Source organism: Chrysochloris asiatica, unplaced genomic scaffold (genome assembly GCF_000296735.1).
Source record: "Chrysochloris asiatica unplaced genomic scaffold, ChrAsi1.0 scaffold00117, whole genome shotgun sequence".
Lineage (NCBI taxonomy): Eukaryota > Metazoa > Chordata > Mammalia > Afrosoricida > Chrysochloridae > Chrysochloris > Chrysochloris asiatica.
The window spans coordinates 5,743,692-5,768,292 of NW_006408635.1; the positions used below are offsets into that span (position 1 = coordinate 5,743,692).

The 24,601-nt window shown below is 42.8% G+C and overlaps 1 protein-coding gene across 2 annotated transcripts in view; it reads left to right on the forward strand.

Moving 5' to 3' along the window:
• The window catches only part of ARID1B (AT rich interactive domain 1B (SWI1-like)), a 533,326-nt gene that overhangs the window by 55,821 nt on the left and 452,904 nt on the right, over window positions 1-24,601 (forward strand). Inside the window, exons 2-3 of one of the 2 annotated variants that reach the window (XM_006868451.1) lie at window positions 13,306-13,510; window positions 23,312-23,334. In XM_006868451.1, coding sequence (XP_006868513.1) covers window positions 13,306-13,510; window positions 23,312-23,334 — 228 coding nt within the window. The remainder of the gene's footprint in view (window positions 1-13,305; window positions 13,511-23,311; window positions 23,335-24,601) is intronic. The other variant, XM_006868450.1, reaches the window with a different exon arrangement.

Here is a 24,601-nt window from a genome sequence, read left to right on the forward strand (position 1 = left end):
AAAAATGGTGGGCTTGGAACTTGAACTAGTCTCACAAAAGCTTCCTTTCTTGATATAAATCTGTATTTATATATGAAAAATACCATATTATTTTTCTAAAATAAGAGCCTGCTACTAGGCTGTCAGTACTGACACATGAAAAGGAACAATATTGCATACTTACAGATGTAAATTTGGGGAAATGTTAAAGCCACGATGAAAGCTTTATAATTTTTTGGGTTGTGAGAATAAAAAGAGTGAAAATGGAATATGTTCTATTACTAGTTTGATTTTCCTTTTAGATCTGATTTACTCAAGAAACTTGTAGATGTTGTTAATTGCCGTGGAGTTGGTTCTGATCCATAGCGACCCTGTATAGGGTTTCCAAAGAGCATCTGGTGGTTTTGAACCACTGATCTGTGGTTAACAACCCTGTGCGTATCTTACAGTGCCACACCAGGACTCTCTAGAAATTGTTGTTGTTGTTAAGTGCCATTGAGTCGATTCTGACCCATAGCGACACTGAACAGGGTTTTCAAGGCTGTAAATCTTTACAGGAGCAGAAAGCCTCATCTTTCTCCCGCAGAGCAGCTGGTAGTTTCGAACTGCTGACCTTGCGGTTCACAGCCCGATTTGTAACCACTACGCTACCAGAGCTCTATAAATTAGGTGGCTTTAAAACGTTTGTGTCAAAGTTCTGTTGTCTTTCAATTCCATTTTCCATGAATGTCTTGAAGCCCCCTCATATATATGTAAGTATGTAAAGACAGTGGTGGGAGAGGCTTTAAAACGTTCATGAAAAAATTCCGTTATTTTTTTTTAAATCAGCAATGAGCAATTTTAATTTGACATGAATAAAGCAACACTATTGAAAATACATTAAAAAAGAATTAGATATAAACCTAACAAAATATGTGTGGAATCTGTATGTGATCATTGAAAAGAAAACAGATGAAAGAAATCAAGGAAGATATAAATAAATTGAAAGAAAAACTGTGTTCATGGAGTAGAAGGCTCTCTATTGTTAAGATGTCAATTCTTTCCAATCTGATCTCTAAATTAGACATAATTCTAATCAAGACATTGGCAAGTTGATTCTAAAATTTACATGGAGAGGCAAAAGCTTTTCTAACAGCTCAAACAATTCTGACAAAAAACTCACACTACTCAATTCAAAGACTTAAGAAGTATAGTAATCAAGACAATATGGCATTGGCAAGAGAAGGGACTCAGACCAACAGAAAAGAAGAGAAATAGGCCCATAAAATAGTCAACTGGTTTCGTTTTTTGGCAAAGAGTTAACATCAACTCAATGGGTAGTCTTCTAAAAAATGTTACTGGAAATATTTGACATCCCAAAAAGAATTAAAATATGGCACACACTTCATACCTTATAAAAAAATTTAACTCAATGAAGAAAATATACTTTAAAATATAGAACTATCTATCTATCTATTTATCTATCTATCTATCTATATAAATGAAAGCATTTTATTAATTCTCTGTTGTAAAAATAATTTAACTCATAAGCACACATGTGAATAAAAATAGAGTTCAAAAAATACATCCTCAATTCAATAACCTCATCCAAAGGCAGTAATCATATTCTGTGAGCCAGAGTGCTCCTTGGAGGTTAGGATGGCCAAACTTCCTCTCTCATACTATGGACATATTGTCAGGAGGGACCAGTTGCTGGAGAAGGATATCATGTTTGGTAAGGTGGAAGGTTAGAGAAAAAGAGGAAGACCCCCAGCGAGATGGATTGGCAATGTGGCAGCATCAGTGGGCTCAAGTGTGGCAACAATTGTGAGGTTGCCCCGGGACTAGGCAGTGTTTCGTTCTGTTGTACATAGGGTCACTATGAGTCTGTACCTACTCGATGGCACCTAACAACAACATGGGTTGGAACCGACTCGACAGTACTAAACAACAGAAACTATAGTCCAGGTGGGGTGCTGTGGGTTACTGCGCTGGACTGTAAGATCAGGGTTGGCAGTTCAAGTTCACCAGCTGCTTGGAAATCGTATACGGGTTCACTGTGAGTCAGAACTGACTTGAAGGTACTTAACAACAACATTGTCTATCGATCTATCATCCATCAATCTATCTGGAGACAGCTAGATAGATAGATATAGCATCCTGGTGTGGTGATAGACAGACAGACAGACAGACAGACAGACAGACAGACAGACAAATAGATAGACGGATAGATAGATATAGAGTCCTGGTGTGGTGCTGTAGGATAAGAACTGGAGTGTGAACCACAAAGTTGGCAGTTCAAATTCACCAGCTGCTCCTTAGAGCAGCTATGAGTGGAATCGACTTGGTGGTACTTAATGAAAACATATGAGTTTGGTTTGCTCATAAAATTATTGTATTTGGGGTATTAAATTTAACAGAGTAGTTCAGTCAAACAATAAATTACCTATTGACTAATAATCTGTCGAACCTTGAGAGATTAAACCATTAGTAGTTGTTGCCCAGCTGTCAGAAATACAACCATTGATCTCATCCTGCCTAGAACAAAGGAGGGGGAAGCGAATCAAAGACGGAAGGAAGTACTTAGCTCCCAGGGCTACTGCCCACCACACAAACTACAGGCTCTTCTAGCCTGAGACCAGAAGAACTAGTTGGTGCCCAGTTACCACTACCAACAGCTCTGACCAGAGGTACAACAGAAAGTCCCAATTAGAATGGAGAAAAATGTAGAACAAAACTCAAATTCAAAAAAATAGTCAGACTTCCTGGATTGCTAGAGACTGGAGGAACCCCCAAGACTGTCGTCCTAAGACGCCTTTTTAACCTGGAACTGAAGCCATTCCTGGAGGTCACCTTGCAGCCACATAGTAGATTGACTGTTTCAGGTAAACACCAACACTCACGGAGATGAACTGTGTGGAACCAAATGGGCAACATGAGTCCAAAAGTGGAGATGAAAAGTCCAGGGAGGGGCAAGTAAGGAGAAACCGAAACAGAAATGAGGAGGATGGTGGCACCTTGCAGGGGCAGCAGCCAGTGTCGTGGACAGACTCATGTATGGATTGTTGAGTGGGCAGCTCATTTGCTGTATAAGTTCTCACCTGAAACTCAATAAAATGTTCAAAATAATAGAGATAAAATGAGGTATTTCCTGATGATAAAAGGGTTGATCAGTCAGGAAGATGAAACAGTAAACACATATAACAAACCAAAATCCATAAACCAACAACTGTGGCAACAGAAGAATGCCATGGAGTTGGTTCTGACTCATAGCAACCCTGTATAGGGTTTCCGAGGCTGTAAATCTTTCTAAGAGTAGAAAGCCTCATCTTTCTCCCGTGAAACAGCTGGGCAGTTTTGAACTAACCTTGATGTTATTAGCATCCCGATTTGTAACCACTATGCTACCAGAAGAGTAGACAATTCAATAATAGTAGATGGAGACTTCAACAGTATAAGTAGGAATAAGATCAACAAGTAACGAGAATTAGCAACATGACCAACAAACTACAGATATTTATGTTGTTGTTGTTATGTGCTGTGGAATCGTTTCCAACTCATAGCGACCCTTCACAGGGTTTCTGAGGCTCATCTTTGTCCCATGGAATCGCTGGTAGTTTCAAACCACTGACCTTGTGGTGAGTAGCCCAACTTGTAACCACTTACCTACCAGAGCTCCTTCCACAGGCTATATAGCTGGTGGCTGTGTGCTGTGGAGTCGGTTCCAACTCACAGCAACTCTGTACAGGGTTTCTGAGGCTGTATAAGGCCCTTGATATAGTTTGGTCTGGCCCTGCCAAGGCAACCGCAGTTCTAGCCATCACGTTGTTGTTGTTGTTGTTGTTAGGTGCCATCGAGTTGGTAGTGACTCAGCGACCCTATGCACAACCAAATGAAACACTGTGGGTCAACCTCACAGTTGTTGCCATGCTTGAGCCTATTGATGCTGCCATTTTGCCAATCCATCTTGCTAGGGGTCTTCCTCTTTTTCTCTGAACTTCCCCTTACCAAACATGATATCCTTCTCCAGAGAGACTGGTCCCTCCTGACAGTCTGTCTGAAGTATGAGAGACAAAGTTTGGTCATCCTGGCCTTCAAGGAGCAAACACTCTGGCTGCACTTCTTCCAATACAGATCTGTTGGTTCTTTTGGCAGCCCATGGCACTTTCAATATTCTCCTCCAACACCATAACTCAAGAGCATCAATTCTCTCTATGATCTTCCTTATTCACTGTCCAGCTTTCACATGCATATGAGGTTATTGAAAATACCATGGCTTGGGTCAGGTGCACCTTAGTCCTCAATCTGACATCTTTGCTCTTCAACACTTTAAAAAGATCTTGTGCAACAGATTTGCCTAATGCAATATGTCATTTGATTTCTTGACTGCTGCTTCCATTAGTGTTGGTAGTTGATCCCAGAAAAATGAAGGCCTTGACAACTTCAGTCTTTTCTCCATTGATAAGAATGTTGTTTGTTGTTGTTGTTAAGTGCCGTGGAGTTGATTCTGACCCTTCAAGACCCTGTATAGGGTATCCGAGGAGCCGCTGGTGAACTTGAACTGCCATTGCATTCATCATACCAGGACTCCTTGACCAAATATACAGGCTAATCTTTAAATTGATAATTTTGTATGGTCAACAAATGATGTTATATAAATTTTGGCAGACAAAAGGTTCCCCACCCCGGCTGTATAGGAGGAGTGGCTTAAGAAAAGCAAAAATAAAACCCCACTGTCATTGAGGGAATTCCCAGTCATAGATCCTCTGTACAGGGCTTCTGAGATTATACATCTTCATGGAAGCAGGCAGCCTCCTTCACAAGGAGCGGCTGGTGGGTTTGAACTACCGTGCTTATGGTTAGCAGCCACCAGGACTCCTTATACATTAGAAAAGATGGAGGAATTTGAAGCAAGCAAGAGGGTGTCCTGCCCCTTAGCAGTGACACTGTTGAGAATGGGAAGGGGACCACTATGGATCAGCTATAAGGATCTTCTTAGGGTTCCTGCTGGGGATCTTCCTCGAGAATGCTGATGTCTAGATTTGTGTACCTGTCTTATGCACACCTCTTCTGGTTAGCCTAAGGCCGACTCCTCTACCTTAACCTCGTCCACATTTTTATCAGTGATAGTAATGAAAGCGTGAGTGAAATGCCATGCTGATTTAATTGGTGGTTCACCTAAAGTTAGGAGTTGCAGTTAATAGATGTCAGAATCGGGGTCCAAAAAAAAAAAAAAAAATCTCATTAGACTAGAATGGTGGCCGGAAATAAGCTAAACAAACATAAGCAGAGATCCATTTGTACCCCAGGGTCAGCTGGAGAATGGTAATGGAAGGATGGCGGTACGGTTTAATCACAGCTAATTAAAGGAGCTCTGGTGGTATAGTGGGTTAAGTGTTGGATTGCAAACCACAAGGTTGATGGTTCAAACCCAACGACCGCTCCCATAAAGGGTAGTTCTCCTCTCTCCTGTAGGGTTGCTGTAAGGCAAAGTTGACTTGATCGCAGTAGGATTAGTTTTGGTGGTTTCATGTGGGGAGGAATCAAAGAGCAAATAGATCTGAGGCTGCATTCGTACTAACGTAATTGTTAAGTGCTGTCGAGTCTGTTCCGACCCATAGTGACCCTGAGTAGAGTATCTGAGGAGCAGTTGGTGAACTTGAACCGCCAATCTTGAAGTTCAAACTGATTTTGCAGTCCAGCGCATTAACCCACAGCGCCACGCCAGTACTAATAAAGGTTCTGGTCAAAAAGAAATGCTTTATCACAATAACTTTTGTGTTGAGATTAAGAATGGGTGTGTTTTGTTCAGAAAAGAGAATTAAATACAACGATCTTCAACTATTCAGTAAACGGACAGGAGTAAAACCAATGGGTGTAAATAACGAGAAACAGATTTTTGATACAGAGGAGAAATTTTATAATGTTCATGGTTGGAGCCACTTTTAGGGAATTTGCACCTATATCAGATGTGGATCTGCTAAGGTCTTTTCAGTTCTATGATTCTGTGTTTCATTGATCCTGAATCGGTGATCTGAGTATTTTAAGAATTGTGGTCAACTGAGAGTGTTCAGGAGCTTTGTGAATGCTTGGCAGACGTTGGTTATTATTTGATAATGCAGGTCAGGGCCTTTGGATGTGGATGGATCTCCAGAGGGCATTCCATGAACCATTGATACTGTTAAGATATATTTGGGATATATATTAGGATTGTTTTTTAAGCATTTCCCTAAGAGTTAAGAACAACTGTTGTGGACTGTTAATTTTTATTGATAGTTCCTGGAAGTTACTTGATACATATTGTTGGGTGCTGTTGAATTGATTCCGATACATAACAATCCTATGTTATGGAACAAAATGGTCCTATAGTGTTTTCTTGGCCCTAAGTTTATATCTAGAAACACATTGTCAGATCTTTCTGTCATGGAGTCCCCTGGTGGATTCGAACTGCCAATATTCAGATTAGTAGCACTTCCAGGGGTCCTTACTTTAGACATGCTGTGAGCCGTCAAGTTGGTTTCGACTCATAAGCTGATGCTCACACTGAGACTATAGACTCATGATACCACCATAGAAGGAACTGGGATGTGGATTCTAGTCTCGTCTCTGCCACTCTGAGCCCCTAAGTGCGTTGTGATCAGGGAGTTACTTTCACAGCTGCATCCCAGCCATGCCTCCCTGTTGCATAAGCCCTAGTAATGTTTGTAGTCAACCCAGGGGCAAAAGGCATTTTAGAGTTCTACTTAGAAGTGAGCACAGGAAAATAAACACAGATTGCTTCCCAACACAGCAACAGCTATCTATAGTTCCACGTGGCCGCTCTGATCAATGCCGTGTAGTTTTCACATAGCTGAAATTTGTAGGCAGCACTGTTTGCACATGTTGCATTATTGAGCTTGTGACAATATGGTATGGTGGGTTAACTATTCCCATACTTGGTGAGTAATTATAATTTATCCATTTTTCGTCTTAGAACAATAGTGTCTACTGTGTGTCCTCAGAACGGTAGTATCTTCTGAGTTCCTCGCTAGTTCTCATTTGTTGTTGTTTATTCTCTCTGGGGCTTCTCAGGAGTTGCTGGTGGGTTTGAACAGCTGACCTGTAGTTGAAAGTCCAGTTCGGATCCTACAACGTCACACCAGGAGTCCATAGTTCTAATTTAGTTTCACAATAACTGTGAGGTGGGTATTATTTCTCCTGTTTAGTCAGTGAGAAAACTAAAGTGGAGGAATAAATAACTAACTCCAGGTCTACAGTGGTGGAAATACTGGAAGAAAGTCTTGAGCCTCTTGAGTCCCAAATCTGTCTCTCTTTACTATGTCTTTTTTCAGCTTTTTTATACAGAGTTGTTGCTAAGTGCCACCTAGTCGGTTCTGACTCATAGCAGCCTGACCCTGTATAGGGTTTCCAAGGAGTGGCTGGTGAATTTGAGCCATCAACTTAGTGGTTCAAACCAACCTTGCAGTCCCGTGTGTATCCCACAGCACCACACCAGGAGTTGTTGTTAAGTGCCAGCAAGTTGATTCCAACCCATAGCGATCTTGTATAGGATTTCTGAAGAGCAGCTGGTGAGCTTGAACCGCCGACCTTGCAGTTCAGACAGCTTTGCAGTCTGGCGCATTAACCCGCAGTGCCATACCAGGACTCCATTGTAAATCACAGAGTTGCAGACAACTTTGAATAAATTACTCCCTCTTCTCGTGAGAGAATTCGTTTTGGAACAAGTATTTTATACTTTTTAATCCTGGTGTGATGCTGTAGCATAAGCACTGAACTGCTAACCCCAAGGTCAGTGGTTCAAACCCACCAGCCGCTCCTTGGAAACCCTACACAGGGTTGCTGTGAGTAGGAACTGCCTTGACAACAACAATATATTGTTTGTCCTATTCTCCTGTAGCGATCACACTACTACTCATTGGTCAACTTTGTCAGATGCTCATGTATGCACAATGAAACCAAAGCAAACCACATCCACTGTCAGCGAGTTCATTCCATTCCGACTCGAGGACAAAGTGGAACTGCTCCATAGGGTTCCCAAGGCTGCAAATCTAAACGGAAGTGGACTGCCGCATCATTTTTCCTCGGAGAGGCTGGTGGGTTTGAACCACTGACCTTTTGGTTAGCAGCCTGACACTTAGTGCACGGTACCACCAGGGCTTAGTTACTTAACATCGGGTCTAGTTATTTTTTGCCAAATTTATAGGCATGAAGTGTTTATTATTGCAAAAGTTTAATTACAGGTAAGATGGAATATGTTCCCAAATAACACTTCAAAACAGAATGAATTCTTTTTTTTCTGTGAACTCTTGTTTAATCCAGATGGAGAGAGATGCTTATAGATCAAGTAGTGTGATGGTTTTTCTGTAGGTTTTTAAAACCCTTTCTCCAATTTACAGTTAAAGAGGTAGGCTGAAAAAGTTGTGGAATGGTCTATGAATAAATAACTCTGAAGCACTGTAGGATAAACACTGGACTGCTGACCACAAGGATCGGTGGTTCAAACCCACCAACCGCTCCTTGGAAACCCTATACAAGATCACTGTGAATCAGAACCAACGCGACAGCACTTAACAGCAAAAATAAAACCATTTTCTCAGCTTGATATTTAAGAGCCAGTACAATTGCATAGATATTTTTACCACAAGTACATGTATAGGCATATTCTGAAAGAGTGATGAGGAGGAAGTATCTAAGGAAGGAGTCCTGGTGTGGCACTGTGGGATAAAGCAGTTCAGAACCCGTCAACGGCTCTCAGAAATCCATGCAGAGTCATTATGAGTCAGAATGGCCCACCACAATCCGTGAAACGTAGTCTCACCATCCTCCTTCCGAGTAGCAGTCGTGCTGTGTTGTTGTTGTTGTTGTTAAGTGTCGTTGAGTCGGTTGAGACCCTTAGAGACCATGTATATGCTTCCCGAGGAGCGCAGTCCAGTGCATTAACCCTCAGCGTCACACCAGGACAGATTTGTTTGCTTTTCTAGCAGTCCATGGTATATTCAGTATTCTTTGCCAACACCCAATCCAAATGCATTAATTTCTTCTCTGGTCTTCCTTATTCGTTGTCCAGCTTGTAAATAAATATGAAGTGATTTTAGATACCATGGCTTGGGTCAGGTGCTCCACCTTAGTCTTCAAAGTGACATCTTTACTTTTTAACTGTTTATTGAAGTCTTTTGCCAGCAAATTTGCCCAATGTAAAATGTGGGCAGTTTTCAATAGAGCTTCCAGGCTAAAATTGACCAGAAAATAGGCCAGTGAAAACCATATGGGTAGTGGCTATAAGGAGAGAAGGCTAGAGCTACATTTCGTTTTAGCCTTCTCTCCTTATAACTGTGAGCATCTGCTTTCATGTCTGAAGTCTCATTGAGAGGTAGTTGGTGCATTTTGAGAGGTACACATAATCAGTGCATTTCATGCTTTTCGACTCCTTAAAGTCTCAGGGTTGAGCTAGCGTTTTTGACACAAGTGCAAATGAAGTGAATTTTAAGTAGGACTGTGAGAGTTTATGGCAGTGGTGAGACGGAAATTAGAAAACAATTTTAGCACCCGATCAGATGAGTTTGTTGCACTGTTATCTGTAGCATGAAAATATAGCATACCAATCATTTACCCACTTAAAATTTATGCCTTAATTAAGCCAGTTTGGGTAGTGCAGTTTCTTATCAAGGGAGAAAAGATTGAAGTTGTCAAGGACTTCATTCTTCCTGAATCAACTATCAACACTAATGGAAGCAACAGTCAAGATGTATTGCATTAGGCAAACCTGCTGCACAAGACCTTTTTAAAGTGTTGAAGAGCAAAGATGTCAGCTTGAGGACTAAGGTGCACCTGACCCAAGCCATGGTATTTTCAATCACCTCATATGCATGTGAAAGCTGGACAGTGAATAAGGAGGATCATAGAAGAATGGATGCATTTGAGTTACAGTGTTGGAGGAGAATAATGAAAGCCCCATGGGCTGCCAAAAGAACCAACAGATCTGTGTTGGAAGAAGTGCAGCCAGAATGCTCCTTGGAGGCCAGGATGGCCAAACTTCATCTCTTATACTTCAGACATATTATCAGGAGGGACCAGTGACTGGAGAAGGATATCATGTTTGGTAAGGTGGAGGGTCAGAGAAAAAGAGGAAGACCCTCAATGAGATGGATTGGCAAAGTGACAGCATCAGTGGGGTCAAAAGTGGCAACAATAGTGAGGTTGGTCCAGGATCAGGCAGTGTTTCGTTCTGCTGTGCATAGAGTTCACTATGAGTCGGTACCGACTCAGTAGCACCTAACAACAACAATAACATCATGTAAACCTTTCCTGGGCCCAGGGCTAATCCAGAGTGCATGTGAAGAGAGGGTTGCCTTAGAGCCTCGGTGGAAATTTAGCCTCTAACCTGACGACCTTGGCCTCTGCCTCCCTGGACCATGCATTCACTTTCTGGACTCTGAAAGCACCATTTCAGCCTTCATTTCTGCACTTCCATGGAAAAGCTTGATTTTATCTTTTAAGAAAGCCTGGGCACTAATTACATTTTGCTTTTCTCAGGCATAAATCCTAATTTAAGTAATTCTGGAGAAAATATTTAATTGTTGGGTTTTGATCTGTTACAACCTGTCAGCTGTTTCTGTGTTGAATTAGAACACAGCACACGTTTGTGTAACATCAGTGTATTATTCGAACAGAACTTCATTGCTGTAGCTGTAAGTCCAGACTTTGCCTTGGTTCACTGAGGTAGTAACCGAGTCCCTAAAATCCCATGAAGGCTGTGGGTTTTGAGCATGACTGTCCTCAGTGAGGTGTGAACTGTTTCTTGGTGCTGTGTACATCCTTTTGTGGGACATCAGTTCTGGGCAGTTCCTTATGATTGCTTCCAGACTTAGCCCAGACATTTCCTATGCCACAGTCCCTCCTAGGTACCTTGTCTGTCTGCTCCTTAGAGTGTCTCCTGCATTGCTTCTGGTACTTAGCCATTCTCTTCTGGTGCCCTGTTCAGTTCTGCTGGACAGCCGGTGTCTGGCCAGTGCACTTGGTAGGTGCTCAGGAAATGTGAGTGGCCCTAATAAAGAAGGCGGGGGACAGACCAGGTGTACCTGGGGTGGGAGTGATGTGGAAGGGAGCGCTCAACTTCCTCACTCATTGGGCGTGAGTCCTGGCTCCCTCGCCTTCCTCACTTCATCACTCCTTCCTTGCTGAGGACAGCAAAAACGGCTGCCCCTTCCCTCAGTGTTAGTGTAACTAGTGCACCACTCAGGGGGCGTTAATGGACAGGAATGTGTTCCCTCACAGGTCAGGAGGTTGGAATAGTGTGAATCCAGAGCACCGGCTTTAGAGGAAGACTTGGGAGAAAGTCCTTGTTCCTTTTTTCCTGAGTTCATGTGATGTGGCATCTTCCCTGTCTCTGCTTGACCCTGTGTTCTCATCTATTTCTTGTATTTCAAAGGTGATCTGTTTTACACACACCCTACACTTGTAGAACCTCTTAGTGTAAGAATGAACCCATTCCCAGATGAGATCATGGCCACGGGTAAAGGAGTTCGGGTTCACGACACATCTTTTCATGGGACACACTTCAGTGCAGCACAGCCCTCACCCGGCACCAGCCTTGTAGCTGCGCTTGACTCCCTTTTCCTCTAGTGGACCACTGTTTCTAGAACTTCTAAGTACATGTTCCGAGCGTCCTTTGCCTCCGTTTTTCCTCTCCCTGAAATGGTGGTGGTCTCTAGGATTCTGACTTGACTCATTTCATCCATTCCTCTTGGGTGAGCTCTGGGTTTTGCCCTCCGTCTATTGACGGATCCATCCTGTGTACACTGAGCACTTACTATGTGTCAGGTCCACTGTGTGACTTCAGTCCTGGGATTCAAGGGCAACTACGACAGCATGCAGTTCCTCTCTATGTAGAAGACCCTTGGAGGTCCGACTTTCTCCCTGAGATGCAGGGGTAGGGGTCCTTTCCTTCTGTCCACTGTCAAACAGGCTTTATATAGGGACACTGGCCTTCCCCCCTGGCCTGAGGGCTGCCTCTCCCTGTACTGTGTCCAGACCCCCGAGTCATGCCTTCATCATCCAGTTGAACTCCATACTGCATCTCCACCAAAAAGGGACTTGAGCCTGGGCTTCCTTTCTCACCACTGTGGCCAGTCAGGCTTTGGGCCTGCTGCCTGAGAGCTTGGCTATCTGAAGGGTGTCTCTGATGACAGTTCTCCCTGTAAAAAGCTCCTCTCCCCACGGTGGCTCGACCACAAGACCAGATTGTCAGCTTTAAAACGACACCTGAGACTCAGCTATTCTTCGGCTTCTGTCTGCTTCAGTGACACTGGACAGTTCCTCTCCCACAAGCCTTTGCTGCTATGTGTCTTTTCTTCTGCCTTGAGATTCTCAACCTCCTGTCCATCCCCAGAACCTGCGTGTTCCCCTTGGCCCTGGTGAAGCTCGGTCTTGCTCAGTGTCCCATGTGCTTACCTGCTTGTTGATACGGAGCCTGGCACGCAGGTGGGACCAGGATGGACCTTCGAGGGAAGAAATGATGAATGTGTTGAATGCAGGCTGCTCTGGGAGGCCTGACCAGGAAGGTCCAGGCAGGCTCCATTGCTGCTCTCGGTGTGGCATTGGCCCTGAGGCACAGGGGCTGATTCATCACACCAAAAACAACATTCAGAGTCTGGTTTTGTGTTTGGTGAAAGGCCCGTGGCTCCTAACCTGGGTGCTTACTCTACGCACTGATGAGCTGGGGAAATTTCACCCTAGACACTCTGTCTCATCCAGAATCTATCCTTCCACTTTCTAATGAGTACTTGACCTGCAGACTCAGGTCTCAAATTAAACAGTTGTTGTTCTAAGAATACTTTGAAGTCAGAAAGTGTGGCTAAGTGCTCCATGTGGTTTGTTTGCCCTTAGTCCTGATAGCTCATTTTCTGTGTGTATGCGAGTTCAAAGGGAGTCCTGGTAGTAAGTGTTGGATTAGTATCTTCAAGGTTGGTGGTTCAAACCCACCCACCACTTGATGGGAGGAAGATGTGGCAGTCTGCTCCCGTAAAGATACACAATCTTGGAGCACTTCTTCTTGGTCCCATAGGGTCGCTGTGAGTCGGAATCGCCTCAAAGCTGGGTGGTGGTAATAAGAATTTTGTGGATGTGCACATTTTCTCTCTTCTTCGGATCTCTTTTTGTGACTAAAACCTTTCTGAAAACAAACGACCAGGAGTTTTACTTCATGTTCTTCTGCGTTTTAATTTGTCAGGTGTTTTAAGATTTCGAGAATCAAGACTAGTTGTGCTTTTAATGCATATATGTGTAATGGAAGTGTCTGCCTTTGAAGTCAATAATGACATCACAAACCACCTTCTTGTGTTTTTCCAGGGCAGTCCAATGGATCCGATGGTGATGAAGAGGCCGCAGCTGTACGGCATGGGCAGTAACCCCCACTCTCAGTCCCAGCAAAGCAGCCCCTATCCCGGCGGGTCCTACGGCCCACCAGGCCCCCAGCGTTACCCCATTGGCATCCAAGGTCGCACCCCTGGGGCCATGGCCGGAATGCAGTACCCGCAGCAGCAGGTTTGTGGACGCTTCTACCAGCCTTTTTTCTTGGGTGTTAATTTTGTCTTCATCTTTTACTTTCTACCTGAGGTTGTTACTGGTAGAATGAGGGGGTGGTTTCATCGATCTGTTTTCCTAAATTTTCATCATTGTTTCTTAAAATTGTCACGAGTACAATCCCCACCCCACCCCACCCCCGCCCATCTTTAAAAGAGAGGAAGACATGCTTCTTAGACTCAAGTGGACAGCATAGTTGTTTGGTAGAAGGCCGCTGTTGCTAGCTGTGTTTTACAGATGGACTGTACCATGTCTCTGCAGTCAATGATAGAAACCCGCACTAGGACGTGAACTTGGCTGTCTAACCTTGATGATGTCACACTGTGTCAGAGCTGAGTGTGAATTGACTGTCTTCGAGTGAGAGTTCTAGTCGTTCAAAGGTTTTGCCCATGAAATGTGGCAGCAACTTCTAACAAATTCAAAGCTGTTTTGCTTTTGTTCCTCAGTGTATTGCTTCTCTACCTTTAGAGAAAGTTCTCTGTATTTCATATCAGAGCATTTCATGTTTTCTTGAGTTTTGATGGATCTTGTGTTTTTACTTAAGACAAACCAAAAAGACTCTTTGTACTCTTTACAAACAAGAGCAAAAATAGGATCCAGTCATCTCCTGCTTTTTCTCTAGCATCAAATAGTTGGGAGTTAGTATAAATGGTCGTGTATGTCCTGGTGGTGGTAACCTCCAGGGTCTTAGAGACTTGAGAGTGTGTCTTTGTTATGTTGGTCTGAGGAAGCATGAAATTTGGTAATGACTAAATTAGATTCAAGACTGATTTACAAAAGCCCATACTGTGTCTTAAACCCCATTGGGTTGCATCAGGCACCCAGCTCTTATTGTCTCCAGAATAGGTTATCCCTTAATGCCATCAGGAACCCATTCCAGGGTTTAACGAGTCCTCCTCGATAGAACCTTTATTCTCTGTAAAGGGAATGTGGAAAAGAGTTCCTCATATTTTGCATGATGTATTGTCAGGTGCTAAACTTCATTAGTAAATTACTTTTGAGCCTGTTCTTTCAGAAATTGAATAGTATTCTTCCTCTTTCTCGTGGCTCTACTTTTTGAGATCTTTCTTTTAGGTTGGTTGTGGGGAAAGACAGAAGTAGCGTGGTTTTTGAGTCCTAGTTGGTGGTTCCTTAAACCACCCTCACTACTGCCAGGAGTTCACACTCTTTGTTCATTATCGATTGGCTACACGGCAGCTGGTTATATAATGAATTGTGAGCTTAGTTTCTCTTTGAACATTTCTCCTTCAGTATTTCATGATGGAAAATCTCTAGTTGGGGATACTGCGGTGTAAGTGAAAAGGGGAGATGATTTGTAAATGAATGGTAAGGTGACAATTGTCTCTCTGTGTGTCTCTGGTTGGTTCCATTTGGGGCTAATCAATCTGTACTATCCTCTGGCCACAGCAAGAGAGCGAACTGCAGAAAGGTAGAAGTGGCTAGACTGTTTTAGAGAAGTGGATGCTGGCCGCCCCTTGTTTCCCACCCACCGGGAGTCTAAGACACTGAGGACTGAAAACCAAGCAGCTTTTGGCTCCTTTGATCTAGCTTTTCTCTGAAGAAGTTTGAGGCATTGGCTTCATGGAAGTCAAATACATGGAAAAAGTTTGGGAAGAATTATTATATAAAGGGGGAAAATCTTTTTGTGATTTTCTTTACCAAATATGTAAGCTTGGAGGATATTTACAAATACGCGTGCACAAGGTAATCTCGCTTTTCTGACTTTCTGGTTTTATTTCATTCCTGTGACCTTTCTTATACTATTGAAATCCAATAACTCTTGTGTTTCTCTGAAAGGGCAAATTGATGAACACCCACCAATTATTTCAGCAAATTTTTAATTAAGATTTTAGATGAGGTATTTTACTGCTAGCCAAATTAAATGCCCAATTCTAATTAAAACACGATTTTTCTGATAATGAAAGGAAAATGGTTTATCTGGTGAAAAACTTTTAAGTCCTGACTGTAAGTATGAAATTTTAAACTGTGTTCCTCATATTCAAAGGTTCTAAATAGACTATATGGCTCTTTCACTCTATGACTTTATTATAAAACAGCTTTGAGAATTGGAGTATTTTGTTTTGAAATTTGAAAAGCTAAAAATGGTTGTGAATGCATTTAGAATATGTGTAACATGTTAAAGGAAGCAGGTTTTATGGACGCCAGGTTCATGTGAACTGTGCAAGCTAATCCAGACAATTATAAAATGGGGGAAAAACTTTAAAATTTGAGTAAGGGTTATTAGAGCTTACACATTTATTTTATGAGCTTTTCTCTGCCTTCTTTGGTTAAGAATTTTCAGTGGGTTGCTTTGTTTACTAAGTCGTGGATAACTATGCATTCGTCCACAAACAAGGTTCTGGCCCCAGTGATTGGCTGCTGGCCCTGTCTACCTTCTGGTATGCATGTGATTGGCTGAGCATTGTTGTAGTTATGGGTACTAATGTTCTTCAGGGAAAAAACGGAAAGGTAATTATGACATTGGGTTTTATTGGGTGGACATCACCATTTAGTCAGGACTGTGCTTTGGACTGCCTCCAAAGCTTTCTGTGTTTGGTTTGTGAACCTCTAATGAGCTGAATCCAGTTCATTTAATATTGCTCATATATTTCTGCAAAGGATTAAAATGCAGGAATTTGAGTGTGTAAATTGAGTTGCCCACTTACCAGCTGAGTGGTAAGTTGTCTTTGGCTCAGGGGTCACAGTTTGATTCCTGGCTGGCATTCCACTCCTGTGACATGCATTTTAAATTAGCATTCTGTCCGCAAACATACCCGACACTTGTCTGAAATGACCCAGGGTAGTGTTGTGGCTGAGTTTTTGTCTCTGACAGAGCTAGCCACTGAGGGCTGGACTTTAGTTATTAACCTAGTGATTCTTGATTTGGATGGTGATCATTTTGTTTTTGAAATATACTCCTGGATGGGGCTCTGATGCATGACGTGATAAGAGTACATTATTTCGGTTTTTATTAGCTGGAACTGGATTTGTAGCCTTCCAGGTACTGTGTCTCCCACGTCATCAGGTGAATACATGGCTAAACAGATTAGTTTTGCATGGTGCCCTAAAACCTGGTATGCTTGGGTTCTGATTGAACTGAGAGGGGAAATGAATTTTCTCTGCCTCTGTGGAGAATGTTTTGCCCCAGGCTTCTGGAATTCAGACCTGGGATGGTTACCGGAAGCACGTTGGTTGATTTCATCTAGTTGTGCAGTGCTCCATGCAGGATGTATAATCTTGAAATCTTTCTGAGATTTTTGGGGTTGGTTTTGCTTTAAACTTAAAGACACCAAGGTATCTTTGGCTGCACCAGGGTCGGGGTGAGTAAATGTGTTGTATCATTTTTCCTTCCCTTTATGATCATAAAAGTACAATGGACCTGTACTGACTTGCTTCAAAACAAGACTTTCATGTAAAAGGAAGAACACGAGAGGAAATAGACTTGGGAAGCTAAGACGTCTTTACTTGTGTAAAGCCGACTTCACCTGTGTAGTCGGAGCCCTTTCCTGAGTTATTGGGTTGATATTTGAACTTTCCTTTACGCAGATGTTTGTTGGAATTATAAAGCTGCAGGAAGGGAAAAAAGGCAGGATGGGAGATTTATAAGTTCATGGGTGCTTTCACACCGGTAGTGTCTTACTAGTTATTAAATGAACAGCTGTAGTAGGAAGACCTTTACAAGAGCAGGGAACGTGATCGTTGACACTGTGGTGAAATTAGAGGAGCCCGTGTGGCATAGTCGGTTAAGTGTTGCGCTGCTAACCTAAAGGTTGGCAGTTCAAATCCACCAGCTGCTTGCTTCATGGAAGAAGGTGAGACTGCCGGCTCCTGTCAGGATTTGCAGCCTTGGAAACTATGGGGCAGTTCTCCTCTGCCCTATAGAGTTGGTCCGAATCGACTGGATCGTTGTGGGTTTTGGTTTTGAGTGGCAAAATTAGAAAAACGTTCGTTATTTGTCTTCATGCACCCTATCAGAACTTACAACTTTAAATCAATGTAAAACAATTGAAAACAGATTTAGTTGAGGACTTCAGCTCCGATTCATAGCGTCCCTGTAGAGGCTTTCCAAGGAGTGGCTGGTGACTGTGAACCACCAACCTTGGGGTTCAAGCCAACTTTGTGGTCCAGCGTGTTAACCCACAGCGCCACACCAAGACTTCTTGTCTGCCACCTCACCATAAATGCTGTTGTTGTTGTTAAGTGCCTTCGAGTCGGTTCTGACTCAGAGCGACCATGTATATGTTTTCTGCACCTGGTGGGTTTGAACTGCTGACCTTGCAGTTGGCATTCCAGTGCTTATCCTACAGTGCCACACTGGAACTCATTAAATCAGTTGTTGTTGTTGTTGTTAAGTGCCTTCGAGTCGGTTCCGACTCATAGCGACCCTGTACAGGGTTTCCGAGGGTGTAAATCCTTACGGGAGTAGAAAGCCTCTTCTTTTTCCCGCGGAGCAGCTGGTAGTTTCGAACTGCTGACCTTAAGGTTCACAGCCCGATTCGTAACCACTACGCTACCAGAGCACCTTTCATTAAATCAGTAGATATGTTAATTTGTGCCTTTAGTTTCTCTTTGATAAACTTATTTTAAAAAAGGTTTTGTTGTGAATTGAGTGATAGTTTACATTGGGAGAGCATCAGTTTTATACTCATGTGTCATTGCAATGATCACAATCCCCTCTTTGATAAACTTTTTACTATGCTTATGTTGCTGTGTTCTTCTCTCATTTAAAAAACTTCTTTCAGAACTTTAGCATCGTATTTGGTACCATCTTAACAGTGAAAACACTTTGTACGATGTATTTGTTTATTTTGGTAGCAGGTGTTTCTGAAAGGAGACAAACGTTACAGTTGTTTGGCTAAAATAAATATTTTCTTTGGGGTTATTAAGACGCCAAGCAGTTTCTAGGATTCCCACCTGCATTACTTTATTACTGTTGGTAGAGTCTGCAGAAAATGTTTGTTTCCTTTCAATGTAGCTAAAACCTTGTTTTGATAGAGCTTTAGCAGCATCTCCGAAAAGTAAGGGTGCGTGGGGAAGGATGGAGGACTGGTTAAGATGAAAACATGCCAGAGTTCTCTGATCTTTACAAGAGGTGATTTCTATTTTCGATTTTCAGGAGCTGCTTTCTATTGTGAAGCTGCTGTCGAATCAGTTCCCACTCATAGAAACCTGTATACGGTTTCCAAGGATCTACTGGTGGGTTTGAACCACCAACCTTGGGATTAGCAGTCCAGTCCTTAGCCCGCAGTACCACACCAGGACTTCACTTTTCTGTTGTTGTTACATGCCATTGAGTGAGTTCTGACTCACAGTGACCCTGTATAGGATTTTCAAGGAGCGACTGGTGGGTTTGAACTGCCAACCTTGTGGCTAGCAGTCCATTGGCTAGCAGAACTCCCCACTTTTTTGTTAGGAAGCTTGTATTGATGCATTTGTTTCCTGTCTGGATGTTTCCGTTGTTGGAGATATTCTTTAGTTTGCAGACAGCGTCTACTGTTTGGTCACACAGATATAAATAGACTCCATCTCTGAACCCCGAGTGTGAATCTGTCACCGCAACAGAAAGACATTCAAACCTACTGCTGTGGAACCGACCTCACAGGATAGAGCCAAACTGCCCTGTAGGGTTTCCAGGGCTCTGGGAGCATCTTGGTTATGAGTCGGGCTGCTAACCACAAGGTCAGCAGTTGGAATCTACCAGCCGCACTGTGGGAGAAAGATGAGACTTTCTGTTCCCGTAAAGATTTACAGCCTCGGAAACTATGCAGGGGTTGCTCAGAGTCAGAACCAACTCGACGGTACGCAATGACCCACAATGATGAATCTTTACTGAAAGGAGCATCTTTCTCCTGAGAAGTGAATAATAGACTCAAACCACCAACCTCTAGTTAACTGTCAAGTGCTTTAACAGCAGTGCTACCAGGGAACCTGTGAATACTATATTGTCAACTCAAATCGGGCTCATAGCGACCCTGAGAAGCAAGTGGTGGGTTTGAACTGCCGACCTGGTGGTTAGCAGTCCAGTGCTTATCCCACAGCACCACAACAGGACTCCACCCATGAATACATTGACCAGGGATTAATTTTGGTTTCTCCATAAAGAACTTGGCTCTCCTATTTTGGAAGGATTATGGTGTGTAGGGTATGATGGGACGAGACAGACAGTTGTGACTGAGCAGAGAGACAAGGCTGTCTAGTTACCTGCTTTGCACTCAGACACGGACTGTTTCAGTCATCTGTTGGGGTCCTGGTGTGACCCTGTGGGATAAGCACAGGACTGCTAACCACAAGGTTGGCGGTTCAAACCCACTAGTCACTCCTCAGAAACCCTATACAGGGTCTCTGTGAGTCAGAACCTACTCGATGGACTTAACCACAACATACATTCATTTAAAGATGCCCACTCTGGTAGCGTAGTGGTTATGAATCAGGCTGCAAACCGCAAGGTCAGCAGTTCGAAACTACCAGCTATTCTGCAGGAGAAAGATGAGGCTTTCTGCTCCTGTAAAGATTTACAGCCTTGGAAACCCTGTACAGTGTCACTATGAGTCAGAACCGATTCCACGGCACTTAACAACAACAACCAGTAACTAGGGGTGTGAGTGTGGACACGTGAATTTGCCTCAGTATTTGTGCTGGCAGTAACCTAATGTAATGAAATGGGTCACCCTGGGGTCCCATTGTACACGGGGTTGCCATGAGGGGCTAAGCCAGCATCGGCCAACAACAATAGATAACATATTTAAAACACATTCACCATATGTTTTACATAGAGCGGTGTAGGTAGAAATGTTAAGTGCCATTGAGCCAATGTGACTCATAGAGACTCTGTCTAAGGTATCCAAGGAGCAGCTGGTGGGTTTGAACCACTGACCTTGTGATTAGTTGTCAAGTGCCTTTTCTACAGTATCATACTAGGAGTATAATATGTTGTTGTTAAGTACCGTGGAGTTGGTTCCGACTCATAGTGACCCTGCACGGGGTTTCCGAGGTTATAAATCTTTATTGGAGCAGAAAGCCTCATCTTTCTCCCGCGGAACTGCTGGTAGTTTCAAACTGCTGACCTTAATGTTGGCAGCCCGACTTGTAACCACTACGCTACCAAAGTTCCTTATACATACAGACAAATACATAGATACATTGGACAGGATCATTTTGCGTTAGTAAAATATCAAAAAGCTGTGGGGTTTCTTTAAATATGTTGTTGTTGTTAATGTGCTGTGGAGTCAGTTCCGATTCATAGGGACCCTGTACAAGGTTTCCGAGGCTGTGAATATTTACGGGAGCAGAAAGCTTCATCTTTCTTCCACGGAACAGCTGGTAGTTTCGAACTGCTGACCCTGAGGTTCACAGCCTGATTCGTAACCACTACGCTACTTGCAGCATATTCTCATATTCACATTCTGTATGAAGAGAATCTGAGCCAAGCTTGTACATGGAAATGTTTGGAGCCCTCTCAACAGACTTCACATTTGTATAAATAATAGCCTTTTGGCCACATTTTGTCTTGATTTTCTCAGTTCTTCATCTGTGAATATGAAGGTATTTAAAATTTACCAACAGAATGCATTTATACCTCACATTTCTGCTTCCAAAGAGATAGCAGATGCTGCCGCCTTTGATGCCAAAGTTCCCTGTAGGTGGAGTTTTGTACCAAGAAAATATTTTTGACAAGATTTGTAGATATGGTAATTTCTATTTGCAGCTTCAAATGTAGATTTCTGGAATGCTTCACTGGTTTTTATATTGTGGTAGTTGTGTACCATCAAGTTGGTTCTGGCTCAGAGTGACCCTGTATAGGGTTGCCGAGGCTGTGAATCTTTTCAGGAGCAGAAAGCCTTATCTTTCTCCCTGGAATTTAAACATTTTTTGTCACTTTTCAATATGACATTCTTAGTCATTAGTTAGGAGAGAGAACTTGTCACGTTAAATACAGATTTTAAATCTTTGATCTTTTTCCTAAAAGTGACACAAGACCAGGTATTAAACTTTAAAATTTAATATAAAAATGTAAGATATTTCCCTCTTGAGTTTGGAAAGCTACTCTTCTATTGGGAAGCTTGTATTGATACATTTATTTTCTGTGTGAATATTTACATTGCTCTGGATGTTCTTTGAAGTCCTGATGTGATTCTGTAGGATAAATGCTAGACTGCTAACTGCAAGGTTAGCGGTTCAAACTCAGCAGCCACTCCTTGGAAATCCTTTATAGGGTCATTATGAGTCAGAACTGACTAGACAGCACTTAAAGATAATCTATAGTTTGCATCTAGTGTATGGTGCCAGCTCTCTGCTGGTAGCTTACATTGTTTTGTACTGCACATAGGAGGGTCTCCCAAAAGTTCATGGGAAAATGGAATGAAAAGATGATGGGATTGTCCCATGAGTTTTTCGAAGCCCCCTCATATGAATTCTATGTATTTTATATTACTGAGACTTTCAGCTGAGATCCCTGTTACGTTTGTTCTATATTTTTATGTCAGATGTAAATCATTCGGGTTAAACAATTAGAATTCCTCAGTCCTGTTTTTAAAGAAGGGAGTCCTTTTGTGGCGCTGTAGGTTAATGTGCTAGACTGCAAGGTCGGTTTAAACTGCAAGGTCAGTGGTTCAAGCTCACCAGCCACTGCTTGGAAACCCTATACAGGGTTGCTATTGAGTCGGAACCTACTTGACGGCACTTAACAACAACAACAGCAACATTTTAAAGGAGTCCTGGTGTGGCGCTGCAGGATAATGCACTGGACTGCAAGGTCGCTTTGAACCACAAGGTCAGTGGTTTGAACCCACCAGCTGCTCCTTGGAAACCCTATAAAGGGCTGCTGTGAGTCGGAACCAACTCAGTGGCACTTAACAAGAACCACAGCATTTTGAAGAAATTTGGTGTATTTGCTTAAACCAAAGAAGTATTAAATGTGGCATTTACTTAGCTTTACAGTTGGCATTCAGTAAAATCATCCAATTACATTCCTTCATTGAACCCTGGAAGCAAACAGCTAAACAGACACACAAATGCTAGACAGCCCTTTCCCTACCACTACCAATCACAACAGAAATGAAATGAGATAGATTGAAAGTTACAGTGACTGAGCAGAGCTGTCCCATATAGGTTTCCAAGGCTGTTACCTTCTTTCTTCCTTAGAATTGCTGGCCTTGGGGTTAGCAGCTAAGCCCTTAACCACGGTTCCACCAGGGCTCCTGAGAATCTTCCCAGTGGATGCCCTGGGATGCCCACAGCTGTCCACCCAATACAACCAGCTTGTCAGAGTTAGTCCTCAGAGGTTGACCCCAGAGAGTTGGAAACTCATCACTGTCCTAGAGGAGAGAAATGTCCCCAGGACACCGATTTGGGAGAGTTTAGTCCTTACTGATATTGGGAAAATTGGTCCTCACTGTGCTCATCTGCCAAATGGGGCAGTTTGAGTAAAAGACCTCACTCCTTGGGTTTCCACGCTAGGATTTCTTCCCTTTAAACTTACAGGATGTGAATGTCCTTTCATTTCAATAGTAGATTCTAGAGTTTTGTCTTTTCAGCACTCTTCTGAGAATGATGGCTCGATGCTTGGGAAATTATATTCCTTTAACTACTATTGCCAATTCTTTGAAATTCTAAAGAGGAAAGCACTGTTTCTTCTTTAAAGATTAATGAATTGTTGGAATCAGTGCAATGGATTACTTTGTAATTTTAAATGCTATTGAAGAGGTCCCCAGGTGGAATGAATGATCACGCACTCCAGCACTAGCTGGAAGTTGGGTGGTTTGAACCCACTCAGAGGCACCTTGGAAGACAACCTGGGTGACCTGCTTCTGAAAGGTCACAGCCTTGAAAACCCTATGGAACAAGTTCTAATCCACATATGGAGTCACCATGATTCAGAATCAACTCAGAGGCACAACGAACAGCAGCACAATTTTTAAATGGAAGCTTTTTCAGATAACGTCTTTTTTCCTGAGTACCTGGTATGTGTTAGACATGAGGGGGCTTCAGAAAGTTTCTGGAAAAGGGAAATTAAAAGATAACAGGATTTTCCCATGAACTTAACAGAAACCCTTTTTATTATGACTTACTTTTAAGGTTCATAGAACAGATCATCAGTTTTACATTCAACAAATCACATGCTTGGTTTCAACTTCATGATTGCAATCCCCCTCCGTGTGACCGTGTGACAACTCTTACCACTTCCTCCCTGTGTTCGTTTCTGTTTCTCCTCCTTTTCCCACCGTGGTGATTTCTATCCTTGGGTAAATGCTTCCCTTCCAATCGTGAACGGCTGACCATTCTATCTATGGTGTATGTACTTCACTAGAGTTGTTGCCCCTTATATACTTAGCTATTACATGGCTGAAAATTGAGCCATGGGGGGGTGAGTTCAATTCCAGACCTGAATTCAGGGTGACCAGGGGCCATAGTCTTGGGGTTCCACCAGTCTTTATCTGACGGATAATTCTGGTCTTTTTTGTGACTTCTATTCCACGTTTTGTCCCATTCTATGCAGGGTCTTCGAACGTGGTCCATTTCAGAGCAGAGGTAGTGGTAGTGATACACTGTTGAGTTCTTCTGGTGGTAGGTCATGGAGACTGATGGTCTCATGGCCCAGTAGTTTCCAAACATCTTCCATTTTCATCACTTTTCTTTCCTCCAGACAGGGAGAGACACATAACTGCAGCTTAGATGGCTGCTCATGAGTTTTTGAGATCCCAGACTCTACTCAACAAAATAGGATGGAGGACATTGTCTTTGTGGACTATGTTCTGCAAGTGGACCGTGGTGTCCACCAAGAATATGGTCCTGAGCCCCCAGACTCATTGGCTCTTTCCCACAAGGTATTTAGTAATATCTAAGCTGTGCAGTGTGCAAAATGTGCAAAGATCTGGAATCAGAAAACCAAAAAGGAAGAACACGCTCAGCATTTCTCAAGCTGGGGGAACCGAAGAAAAAGTTCAAGCTTCGACTTTCGTTATTGAAAGAATCTCTGGGCAAATTATTCAATGATGCAGAAAGCATGATGAGAAGGTGGAAGGAATACACAGAGTCACTGTACCAAAAGGAAATGGTTAATGTT